The sequence below is a fragment of the Aulostomus chinensis genome, chromosome 1 (genome assembly GCF_037954235.1).
Source record: "Aulostomus chinensis isolate RoL2024-O1b breed Wild chromosome 1, RoL_Achi_v1.0, whole genome shotgun sequence".
Taxonomy (NCBI): domain Eukaryota; kingdom Metazoa; phylum Chordata; class Actinopteri; order Syngnathiformes; family Aulostomidae; genus Aulostomus; species Aulostomus chinensis.
The window spans coordinates 67,321,800-67,334,547 of record NC_141320.1 but is presented as its reverse complement, the minus strand read 5'-3'; the positions used below and the strand labels follow the sequence as shown (position 1 = coordinate 67,334,547).

Genomic DNA, 12,748 nt, shown 5'->3' with positions numbered 1-12,748 from the left:
ACAAAGGTTCCCTGCTGAGGGTTCTCTCCCTCCAGCCGAACGGGCTCGTTCTCTATGATGAAACTGTGACAGGGGGCAGGGACAGTTTGCTTATCTACAAATACATTTAGTGGCCTTTATGTTCCGCCTCATTTTATCAGTACGAATAAATGCAGAGTGCATCGGGAAAACCTGTTGATTGGCTTCTTCAAGCAGATTTGGTGCAGCATGTTTGTGTGTGAATGTCGCTGCCATGCTGGACTCGCTAGTTCTGCAGGGAGCCTCCCTCAGGAGCATCCGCAGTGGTCCACCACCATGGACGGGATCTTCCCGTAGATGATCTGCTCCTTGCGGTTGAAGTAGAGCATGTTGATGGGTGACATCTTGGTGGGTGTGCAGCAGGGACCTGCTGTGCCTCGAGGGTTGGCCTTGTTTACCAGGTGGGCATGCGGGTACTGCTGAAGGTGCAAGAACTCACACTCCCCTGAGCAGTAGTTTGCTCGATATCGCTTGGGTGCGATGATCCAGTCCCAGCCGAACACCTCGAAGTCGACGGTGAGCGGGTAGCGGCAGCAGCGTGTTTCCTCCGACTCCTCATCACAGTTGAGGCCTGCGTCACGGCGGGACCTCTTAGGGCTGTCCAGAATCTTCACCTCAATAAACGGTTGCTAGAGAGGGATTCAAAACGCACAGGTGAGCTAAAAACTAGCGCAGGTTCACCAGGCACAGAAAACGCAGAGACGACAACAGAGAGTCTCAAGTCAAACAATTGTGTGATGCGATGGAAGGGAGAGGTGGAACCCCCACAGTTTAGCATGGTTGGTTCATAGAACATTAACGTGTGCTGCCATTTGTCCGGCACTGTCCTGCCCTCTGGACTGTTTCTTACTCAGGGAGGCTGTGGGGTTACAGTCGTTCCCATAGAGACGCACAATTGGATGTAGAGGCTGTGTCACGGAGACAGGAACTGTCGGACAGAGCAGGGCGTTGGTGGTGAATGAAACTGCAGCTTTGCACAGACAGATGGTCTCAGTTTGAGTCCCACGAACCCAACCCAGCGTTCTGGATGAGAAGCCTCTGCCTGACACCACGAGCGTCTGTGCAGCTCCATGCACACACCGGACAGCCAAGTCTGCGAGCCAAGTGGATTCCTGCTTCTCACCCCTGCGAGTTCGTTTTTTGCTTTTAAAATCGTACGCCATGGCATTCTAAGATATTCTGTGTATAAATCCTCATGATAGAATCGCGTCACATCACACTGATGAGTTCATGGGAATGAAACCTCAGTTGGAACACAATCCCTGGAGACAGCCGAGCTTCCCGAAGCTGTGTGCGCTTCCAGGTGATGCCAGGGACGCAGACACGACAGCTTGTCTGTTCCCGGGGAACCTGGAGGCGGGGCAGGTATTTCTGCCATGCTTGATGACAGAGGTAAGCCCCTCTTCTCCACACAGAACAAATGAATGTGAATATATCAAATAAACTCCTCCTAAGGACGGTTTCTGTCATTCTGGACTCTTCATGCTGATGTCTGAGTGATCATTAAAAACCAGAGGAACCAAATCTGCTCTCACCAGGCCCTCCTCTCCCGGCTCTGCTGAGGTGACAGCCAGGTCTTCTCCTTTGGGGTCGTAAGCGTTGATCTCGATCCCGTAGTTGCTCTCCGGTTGACGCAGCCAAGCTTGCAGCAGAGACTTGATGTCAATACTCTGCCAGGAGCCAGCACCGGCATCAGTGTCAATCTTCAAGGAGCGGACTCTGACGCGAGTGCTGTTGCCCTCTCTGCTGGGTTTGAGGCGGGAGATCTGCAGGAAGACGGTGGTGACCATGTTGCCGGGCCGCAGGTGAACCCACAGCTGAGCGCTCAGGATGTTCTCAGGATGAATCTTTGGACTGAGGCTGAACAGACAGTAGGAGGACAACTGGTCCGGGGCCGCTGGGTCAGCTGGGAGGAATTACATAAGTTAAATACCCACATCAGGGAAAGAGCCAAACCTTCATCATCAGATGGATCGTTGTGCATGGGACAAAACCCTCAATCACCACCAGCAGTTTGAACATTTAGCATAAATATCTAATAATAATACATTTTGTTTGGCGCCTCACAATAAAAGATACAAAAATAAACTACAACACTGAATAATAAATACAAGACAAGAGAGAAAAGGAGGGGAGTGCCAGGTTCTGTCACGGACAGGAACGAAGCCCTGATGGTTCCACAACTCTGATGAACCTACAGTTTATTCAACAGCATCGCCGTGAAATCGGAGGCGTTGATCTCTCTGGGAAATCTCGGGGCTGCCTTGACAAAGACAAGTTTACAAAGACGACTACCACTACTCCTAGAGTACTTCTACGACACTCCCACAGGTGACTGCAGTCCTCACAAGTGGTTTCAACACAACTTGGGGGGTCAGTTTCTGCTCAGCTACTTTACTCACAATGTCCTATTTATGCACAACAGTTGTAGATAATTCCCAGTGCAGACTAACAAAAGGGAAGAGTTGGCTTGTTTTAGTTACGCTTGGTTGCCATGGTGATGATGGTCTCCATGGTGGCGTGGTCCTCATCCTCCACCCGCGGGTCGTACTGGTCCAGGAGCTGTGTCAGAGGAGGTGCTTTGGGGAGCAGCTGGTGGATCATGTCCCGGCTGATGTTGGGTGCCTGCTCCAGCCGCAGGATACTGAGGATCTGGGACTTGATGTTGTGGATCCTCATCTGCTTGATGTGCTCCCGGAAATCGCAGGCCAAGCACTGCTCTCCGTTCTCCGCCAGCAGCTTGGAGGTCTGGTTGAGCTCCAAGGAAGAGCCTGCAGAGAAGAGGAGAGTCAGGCAGAGCAAGACGAGCATCCTGGAGGGAGGACGAGGTCAGTGCTGTGACGCTGTCTGTTGTGAGATTGTCTGCTGGACTTGGGACTGAATGATTGGCTGCTAGGAGGGTCCAGTTTTAATCAGAAGGGGGAGTTAAAGAGGTAGTAGATGTTCCTCTCACACAGTGAGGCCAAAATTCCTTTACATGCAGCCGATTGGGTTCAAAATGAGTGGAACTTTCACTTCTTTCAGATGCGCGTCTCCTTAGGCAGGAACGTCACGGTCCACCGGTCGGGCGAAGTGTCCCCTTCCTACACTTCATACTGACATTTGTCTTCATGTAGTTTTGTCCAACACAAGAGAAATTAAAGGAAGATCAATCTGAAAAGCAAAACTGTGTACAGAACAGTTTTTATGAAAAGTGTCAAATGTTTCCACAGCTGCTTTGATTCTGGGTGGGGTTTTCTCTCCTTTTTTTTGAAATTATTTTCATTTATTCTTTAAAAGTGATGTCAGTGGATTTGGAGATTCCTTTTCAACTAAGATCAGAATTCCCACCAGATGGCAGCCCAAGCTCAGTCTCCATGTCGAGCAGCATCTTTCCTGGCTGACCTGGGGTTTCCACAGCCCCTGGGCTCCCAGCAGGCGTTCCAACGGGAAGGTGAGGTGTGCGATGAGCTCCTCCCACCAACCTGCAGCAGGTGGGAGGTGGGTGAGCCGCCTGTCTACCAGACCAGCAGCAGGAGGATGAACAGCTACAATCACAATTTTCATCATAACTATCATTCATAATCAGATTTAGCTCAGACATGAACCGACACCGGACTCTGTTTACGATGAGTTACTTTGGTTTTTCTTTCAAATTACAGCCTCAGAAAATGACACGTATGCAGCGAGTCAATGTTTTATCAACATTCGGTTCCACAACTTCTTTCTCTCGATGTAAGAGTTGATATTGTCATGGGGGTTTTTGTAAGAACCTCTGAGGAGGAAAGACATTTGAAGGAGTTTATTTACAGAGGAATGAATGGATGACTGTGCTGGGTCAGGGTTGTTTCTGGAGTCGCGGAGTCTCAGGAACTTGTGGAGAGAGTGAAGAAAGGTGAGGAGAAGATTTATGGACATGGAGATGAAGATCCACCAGGTAGGGATGAATGGAATCCGGGAGAATGAGTCCGTGTGGAGGTAACTCAGAGGAGTGTTGGGTGAAAGGACAAGAGTTTGTCGGAGGGCAGACAGGTTATGCTGTGGCCGAGGGAGAGGAAGGAAGAGGAGCCTGGTGAAGCCAGCCGTGGGTGGAGGAACCCCAGAATCTTGGGGAGGGCGGGTGCAAGATCAGGTCCAGAACGCTAGTAGAGTTTACCACTGTAGGTGAACACTCCGGAGCTGACGAGTTCCTCTTAACCTCTTATCCTTTCCCAGAGTGATGCTGAGAAACAGGTGCATGCATTCATCACTTCTAGGCTGGACCACTGCAACTCTCTCCTGTCAGGATGTCCTAACAACTCTCTAAAGAGTCTCCAGCTGGTCCAGAACGCTGCAGCCAGGGTTTTGACGGGAGTTAGAAGAGAGAACACATCTCTCCACTTTAGCTTCTCTCCACTGGCTTCCTGTAGGATCTAGAATCCACTTCAAAATCCTTCTGCTGATTCATCAGGCTCTCAGTGATAAAGCCCCATCCTCTCTGAAAGAACTCAGTCCCTCCTGTCCCACCAGAGCACTCCGCTCCCAGAATGCAGGTCTTTTAGTGACTCCCAGTATCAATAAAACAGACTGGGAGGTAGAGCCTTCAGGTACCGGTTCCTCTACTGTGGAACCAGCATCTCTCCATGGGTCAGAGAGGCAGACCCTCTGACTACTTTTAAGTCCAGGCTTAAGACCTTCCTCTATGACAGAGCCTTCAGTTAGGACTGGTTCAGGTAGCTCTGAACCATTGATAGCTATGCTGCTACAGGCTTAGACTGCTGGGGGACACATCAGGTTACATGGAGCCCTCCCCTCCTCTCCCTGCCTCCCCTTCCATGAACCAGTCTACCATCCAGTCCCCCATCAAGCTGGCTTGCTCTCCCTGCCTCCCCTTCCATGAACCAGTCTGCCATCCAGTCCCCCATCAAGCTGGCTTGGTCTCCCTGCCTCCCCTTCCAGAAGCTTCCTTCTTCAGCTGTTATTAACATTTCCATGTTTCCTCCATTCTGTGTTATAAACTGTTGTCTTGTCTGTACCAACATCTCCTGCACGTCTGTCCCTCCTGGTGAGGGATCCTCCTCCCCTCCTCACCCTGAGGTTTCTCCCATTTTTCCCTGTTAAAGGTTTTCTATGGAGTTTCTCCTCAGTCGATGTGAGGCTCTGAGGGCAGAGGATGTTGTTTTGATGCCATGAAGCCTGGAGACAAACTGGAGGGGAAAACAGGCTACAAAGAAAACTGCCTTGCCTTAACCTCAGTCTGATGAGGCTTGATGATCTACAGGTGTGCACCACACCTGCTGAAGCCCACCCTCCTGCAGGGCTGCAGCTCTACAAGGCCCTCTGGTGGAGAACTGCAAGAACTGAGAGGTGAAAGGAACTGCACACAGACTCATCACCCCGGATCCCAACAGAAGATTCAGAATATAAAAGCTTCATCAAATGTGGATTAAAACAGTAACGCACCATTTGGGGTTCTGGGCAGACAACTGTTGTATCCCTGGCATTGAATCTACAGCCCGATGAACTGAAGACATAATTTTTCTTATTGAGCAACAAAGAAAGCCGATTTATTGTTTAATGATTTCAATCTGTTTCATGGTTTCTGCTGGGACACTCGAGTTAGGAGCCAGCGCTGACCCGTGCGCGCTGATACAACCGTCTGACTCGTACACGACCACATTTTGAGTCAACGTTCACAGTCTGGACTGCATAGATGGAGACGTACAGGTAGAACTCATGAAAAAGGCTGTGTCTTCCCCAAAAAATATTTAATTCCGTTTGAGAGCAAAGCATCAATCATTTTACAGACGTGAACATGATAGAGTGGATCTCCCGCTCAGGTGAGTGCTCTTTTGTACTGCAGCTTGCTTGCCTCAGCCAACATTCAGGCAACTCAACATGTCTGCTCCCCTCACTCACGCCCAGCAGAGCTCTGCAGCCCAGACTGCTGCTGCACCGTCGATGGTTCAGCAGGTCAAGCTTCACTAGACGTCTGCTGGTCAGTATGGCTGCTCGCTGCAGGACAAACTCAGGTAAAACCATAAAAATCTTGTTGCTGCGGCACAGTTGCGTCACAAGAGGAAACACCTGAGCCCGTCTGGCAGTCCTCCACCCGCATGGCAGAAAGCACGTCAGTCACATTCCTATTGACTGCTGGTGGCATTTCAATGGAATCTTATAGCTTTGCAGCACAATTAGAACTCGTTGGACGAGCAGCTACATGTTTAATTATATGTTGGTTTTAACATATTGAAGGTTAGCTGTTCTACCAGTGCCCACGACCACGGGAGGCCCTGGGTTTAGGCCCACGCTTCTCGTGATGGCAACCACCATCATTGTCGTTTCCCTCACGTCAACTGCTTTCCCCACTGTGTTCATCATCTCTGTTGAGAAGAGTTTTCCTCGGTAAAAACAAATGAAACTGGATATTCTACCTTCACCTGTGCCTTCAGAACTCCCCCACACGTTGCTCGTCACATCGGCTGATGATTCCTTGATGGTTGAGCATTAAATAAAAGAAAACAGGGAGGAGCCCAAACCAGTCGGACAGCAGAGATTAAAAATTACAGGCTTGGCAAAGCGGCACTTTGATGTATCAAGAATTTTAACTTTGAAATCAAACTTTAAGATGCAAAAAGGCTTTTGATAGCATTGCTGGATTCACTTCATTAAAATGTTGCCTTTCAGCTTTGAAGAAGCTTGGCTTTGTTTGGTTTAGGTTAGGTTAGGTTAAGTTAGGTTAGTGGACTCTCCACCAGAAACTGCATCGCAGCAGCTGTTCCCCCTAGGGTCCAACCTGTAGAACTACAAGTCTTGTTCTAGATTCTGACCAGTGACAGAAGGTTTTGGCCTCTAATTGTGTTCATCAAAGTAAATAGGAACTTTTCGTGTGCTTCTGCTTCACTGGGAAACACATAAACCGACTTTACACCAGACCTGTACCTGCGGGAGATCTTGGAAAGTTTTCTGGAAGCCTTGCAGTCTATGAGAGTCCTGAAACAGAAGAGTGAGCTTGTGGACTTAGATGGACGCGAGTCACCGCCAGCAGCCTTCCTCGAGTGTGGAGGAGACGCTCTCTCATCAATAACGTCCCTCTTGAGCAGCAGCACTCTTGTTGGAACACATCACGTATCAGGTGGGTGCAGTGACAGGTGCGTCTTGTCGTATTTACCTCCATTACAAAGCCACAACCAGCGCTCCCGTACGTCACGTCGAGTTTGTCTTCGCACTGTGGCGGTGACAAGGTGAGGGTTGCCATGGTGAGCCTGTTCCCTGGGTTTCTCCTCCCGGTGGTCTCCCACCTGACTCTCCTGTGTGGTCGGGGAGTTTGTGTTTGTTAGTGGCTTGGTTTTCTTCCTGTTTGTGCTCCCCATGTTAGAACGCGGTCTTCAAGGTCCACGTCTCCTCCTCGCCTCTGCATTTGAGTCCACCTTCCTTGACAGGGAAGCCTTGCCAAGTTCATTTAGAACAACTGTGAATTTTACAGTCGCACTTCTTTGTATGATGATAGAAGTCAAGCTCTGACTGACTGAACTCCTGGGCTGAGAGTTCCCAAACTGTCAACCCCAATAAGTGAGCAGAACTCAAAAAAACCTGAGGCAATCTGTTGCCACGATTATTTTGAGCTCTGATTTACTCAAACGTTTGAGTAAATCAGAGCTCAAATGTTTGGAGTTTATGTTAAATACGCTTCTAATTTTAATTTAATTAAATTTACCAATTAAGCCAACTCAAACATTTTCAGTTTCTGCAACTCAGGATATTCCTTCATCTTTCTCATTGCAATAATTCAAGAGAACCTCATCATTTCAAGTACGAAAACTCAGGACTTTATGTTCAATGAACTTAATATTTATTAGTTGCTTCTTTTGATTTTTTTAATTACCATTTACCCCCAAACTTGAAATATTTGTGGCAACTGATTTCCTTAAACAGAAGTATTCCTGACTCACCCAAAAAATAATCAAATTAAAAGTCAATATTTTTTCTATTTCGGAAACATACAAAATATGAAATAAAAAACAAATAAAAACGATTCAACAGCAGCAAGTCTGCTTCGGTCAGTGATGGCGACCCTCTGCCCTGCGTGTTCCAGATAGTCCCCTCTTCCAGCACACCTGATTCGGACGATCAGTTTGTTCAGATGCTCTGCAGCCTGAGAACAAACCCTTCATGTGAAATCAGGTGTGTTGGAAGAGTAGACTATCTGGAACACGCAGGGCAGCATGTTCCCAGGACCAGGACACTGCTTTAAGATGAACCAGGCAGCTCAAACTGTTGATACAACATGACCAGGAGGCCATCAGCAAGTCTTGGGTAGTGACGAAAACTGAGTTTAGAAAGATTTGCCCACACCTGTACCTTTCAGCACTAAATGAGACAAATCTGAAAGACAACAGTCCTAAAAACAATAAAGAATTACAAAGAACTATGAGTGCGTGCTCGGGCCCCAATAACAAAGGCACACTTAGGGCCATCTGGTTGTTAACTTCAGTATAAACAAATTACTTATAAATTCTTCATAACAAAATGCTACAATTTCAAAACTGTACAATAACATGTCCAACGGCAGTGTGTAGCCCTGCTTTGGCGATCTGCTTTAAATATCAACTTTAAGACCAGCAGTTGAACAGGAGTCACAATGGACCTGACGTGACACATTCACATTCTCAGTGAGCCAATCAGAATCCACCAGTCTTACACTGAAAACATCAGCTCATTCTTGAGAGTCTGCAGCTCGGGTGGCAGTTTAGAGTCATCAAGACCAAGTCAGATTTTCTGTGTGACCCAAACATGTTGGTCAGTCCCTTGGGACAGCTGAGATGAAGTGCCTAGATTAGGCCGAACATTACCAGGAAGGCATCAGCAAGCCTGGGGAGATGGACGATCACCTCACCCTCGAGGATGACATCACTGACGTTGTCAGGAGGGCCACTGACCCCAGGTCAGGCTCATCCATTTCATCCTGAACAAAATGAAAGGGAGATCCTATATTAATCACATTTACTGAACCTACGGCTGTGGGAACTTTGCTTAGTTCATTGTCATATAAATAACAATAAATACACAAACACACATACACATGTACATATACGCACACACACATATATACATGAATATATACACACACACACACATATATATATATATATACACATGTATATATACAAACACACACACACACCTATACCTATATGCACACACATATACCTATATACACACACATATATACCTATATACACACACATAAATACCTATATACACACATATATACCTATACACACACATATATACCTATACACACACACACATATACCTATACACACACACATACCTATATACACACACATATATACCTATATACACACATATATACCTATACACACACATAAATACCTATATACACACATATATACCTATACACACACACACATATACCTATACACACACACATATATACCTATACACACACACCTATATATATACATATATACCTATATATATACCTATATATATATACCTGTATACCTATATATATATACACCTATATATATATACCTATATATATATACACCTATATATATATATATACCTATATACCTATATATATACACCTATATATATATATACCTATATATATATACACCTATATATATACCTATATACCTATATATATACACCTATATATATATACATATATACCTATATATATACACCTATATATATATACCTATATATATATATACCTATATGCCTATATATATACACCTATATATATACCTATATATACACCTATATATATATACCTATATATATATACACCTATATATATATATATATACCTATATATATATACACCTATATATATATACATATATATACCTATATACCTATAATTATTATAGAATTACAACGGCCGCGATTTTTATTTTTTCAATCTTAATATTCAATCAAAGCAAGTCTGATCCAGTGTTTAAGACACTGCAGTAATTGCTGTCCTACTTGAGCGACAGTCCTCCTCACCAATCACAAGTGCTGCGCTCTCTATTCTGACCAATCCGAGGTGTATATCGCGAATTAATCGCAATTGCAATATTGCCCAAAATTATCGCAATTACATTTTTTTCTCAAAATCGTTCGGCCCCAATATGCACACATGAACGTGTGTATACGTGTATACGCACGCATAAACGTGTATACACACGCTTTTATATATATATATATATATATATATATATATATATATATTATATATATATATTTCTGTAAATATCTGTCTGTTCTGTAAAAACCTATTCTGTTCTCTCCTCTCTTACTGTGCTATCTCTTGCTATGAGTTCAATTAACATAAACCTGCACCGGAACACAGAGGTAAACAAACAACATGGACGTCGTCTAGTCGAACGTTAGCGTTGTCGTTGGGTGCATTGCTATGTTTCTCTTTTGCAAAGCAGACAAACTCGGCGCAGACTGGAAAATGTCCGAGCGCTGATGCAGCGAAGGAGGATGGAGTTTTGGGCTGGACTGGAAGGGAGCCCAAGAAGCTACAGGTGAAGGCTGACAGGCGGCACCGAGACAAAATCAGGATGTGAGAGGACGGTCGCGTGAAACCTGACACGACGCGGGTTGCCTTTTTCACAACGCAGGCGACCCGAGCCGCTAATCACCCGGGTCGCTTGGCGAGTCGGTCCACGCGGTTCGAAATGCCGAGTCGACCCTTTTTCGAGTGCCCCAAAACCCCTGTTGACCCGCCTCAACACACACACAAGAACTCGAGAGGAGCCACCTGGCTCACGCGCCCTTCAACATGGGGAAGCTACATGAAACTGTGTTGAAAACAAGTCCAATATGTTTTAAAATGAATGAATCAAGTGTCTCACTATAGCAGAGCTGATATGTGACACGGGACTGCAATCCTGTTGGATTGCATTTTAAAATAAATCATAAACGTACAGTTAAAACAATTTAAATATACAAAAAACTTGTAAATGGGGGCTTATTTTGCTAATAGATTCAGTAAGACGCGTTGAACTGGCCCATTTTGGAAATGTCCAATTTGAAATATCCTCTAAAGCTCCACAGCCGGCACGCCAGCTGCTGCCCTGAGGACTCCTGTAGCTGAGCGATGAGCCTGGCGTGGCACCGCTTCGCATGCTACTGCTGCCCGAGCATTGAGCACAGCACTGGCGCTAGGGTTAGCTTCTGCTTTCACTCACAACACCCACAGAGCTCCGACACAGACTTCGAGATTTAATTAAGAGTCCTCTCATTCACTGTATCCTACTGTCCACGACTGCACGCTGGGCATCACCAGTTTTTACAACTACATTGGCCTAGCCATGTAGCTTGTACGGTAACTCCGGGATGACTTTGCATGTTAGCTTGCTAAACGAACGGTTGACCGTTTTACATGGCTAACGTGACTTACTTTTTCCGTTTTAAAACTACATTGAAACTCCAGAAACAAACATTCAAGCAAGTTTTATGTTGACGACTTACAACTGAAAGGTGCAGAACTCAGTGTTAAGTACTCCGCTCATGAGTCTCCCGCTCTTTTCCTCATACTACAAAATAAAATGTGGGCACTTCCGGTGGAAGCGATTTTCTTTTTGTCAATGTAATTTATTATTAACTAGCCAACCTTGGAACATAATTTTTTTTTTAATAAACGTGTTCATTCATACACACTGAGTATATTAGCTGTATAATAACATACAAATCTATTGACTTATTCTTAATTTCATTTTTTTTCTTTCTAAATATATAAATTAATGTTTAATCCACACAGTTTGAAGTAACCTTGACTTAGTTACTTTAAGTAGCAGTTACATAAAATATAAGAAAGTTAATATTCGTGTCAGGTTTATCTTCGCAAGAGAACATGCGCTCGCTTGACTACATTCATACCTCACCCGCCTCCAATTTGCATGGTGTTGTGGTACGTGTGTGTAGTTGTGTAGCGCTGCATGAGGTTGTTGTGCCTCTCTGTCTTGACCTGTGAGGGTCTGCAGATGCAAATCAACTCTGAGCTCGAATCTGCTACGGCGCATCAAATTCTAACATTCATGTTCTGAAGTGCACAGGTCCCTTTCAAATTAGTCAAAGTCAAAAGATCAATAGATCCTCGAAGTCGAGCAGCAGACCTGGACACCTGAGACCGCCATCTTTGCTGAGGCAGGGGTTTTGTACCTGCACTCATCACATAACTTCATCTTCAGGTGAAATTCTCACTGAGCTTCAGACTTTAGCAGCTTTTTGAGAGAAACACTGATTCAGTCACCATTTCTCAGATTCGTGGACTGCCCAGGAAAGTCACCCCCCACTGGACTGTCCTCCACATGTCGCATCACTTCCTGGGAGGGAGGAGCCTCAGAATGATCACCTGAGGTGGATCCTTTTGCTCTTGAGCTAAGCACCTGGCTGGCTGTGTGTGAGACCTATAAACCATTCACCCCACCACAGGAGGGACTGGGACTGGGACTGGAGCTCCTGTCAGCCTGACAGCTCCATGGACTTCGGTGCCAGTGAAAGGGTTTGGTTCACCTACAGCGTCCCGTCCTTGACCTTTCACCCCTGGTTTGACTGACGACTCCCTCCTGTTGGTCCTTGTTTTGATTCTCCCTTAAATTAAAGATTTCTTTGTTCAAAGGCTGCTCAGTTTCCTCGCTGCCCACGAGTCTTTGGAGAAGAACTTGAAGTTCAAGTTGATGGTTTTTCTCTGTGACGCAGTCAGACACCCAATCATGGTGAGGGGGTGCTGAAGACGGCGTGG

General features: G+C 45.7%; 1 protein-coding gene across 2 annotated transcripts; it reads right to left on the bottom strand.

The window, feature by feature from the left end:
- Positions 1-115: 115 nt before the first annotated feature.
- Positions 116-11,568, bottom strand: LOC147272869 (growth/differentiation factor 8-like). 2 transcript variants are annotated; one of them, XM_086202589.1, is made up of 5 exons: positions 11,476-11,568; positions 7,148-8,941; positions 2,502-2,789; positions 1,554-1,924; positions 116-647 (listed from the first exon to the last, which is right to left on the bottom strand). In XM_086202589.1, the coding sequence occupies exons 2-5, from the start codon at positions 7,347-7,349 to the stop codon at positions 267-269; spliced, it is 1,242 nt and encodes a 413-aa protein (XP_086058715.1). In that variant the 5' UTR covers positions 7,350-8,941; positions 11,476-11,568; the 3' UTR covers positions 116-266. The 2 variants fall into 2 exon arrangements, with proteins under 2 accessions (XP_086058715.1, XP_086058716.1); XM_086202590.1 differs by lacking the exons at positions 7,148-8,941; positions 11,476-11,568 and having other exon boundaries at positions 2,502-4,459.
- Positions 11,569-12,748: the final 1,180 nt, after the last annotated feature.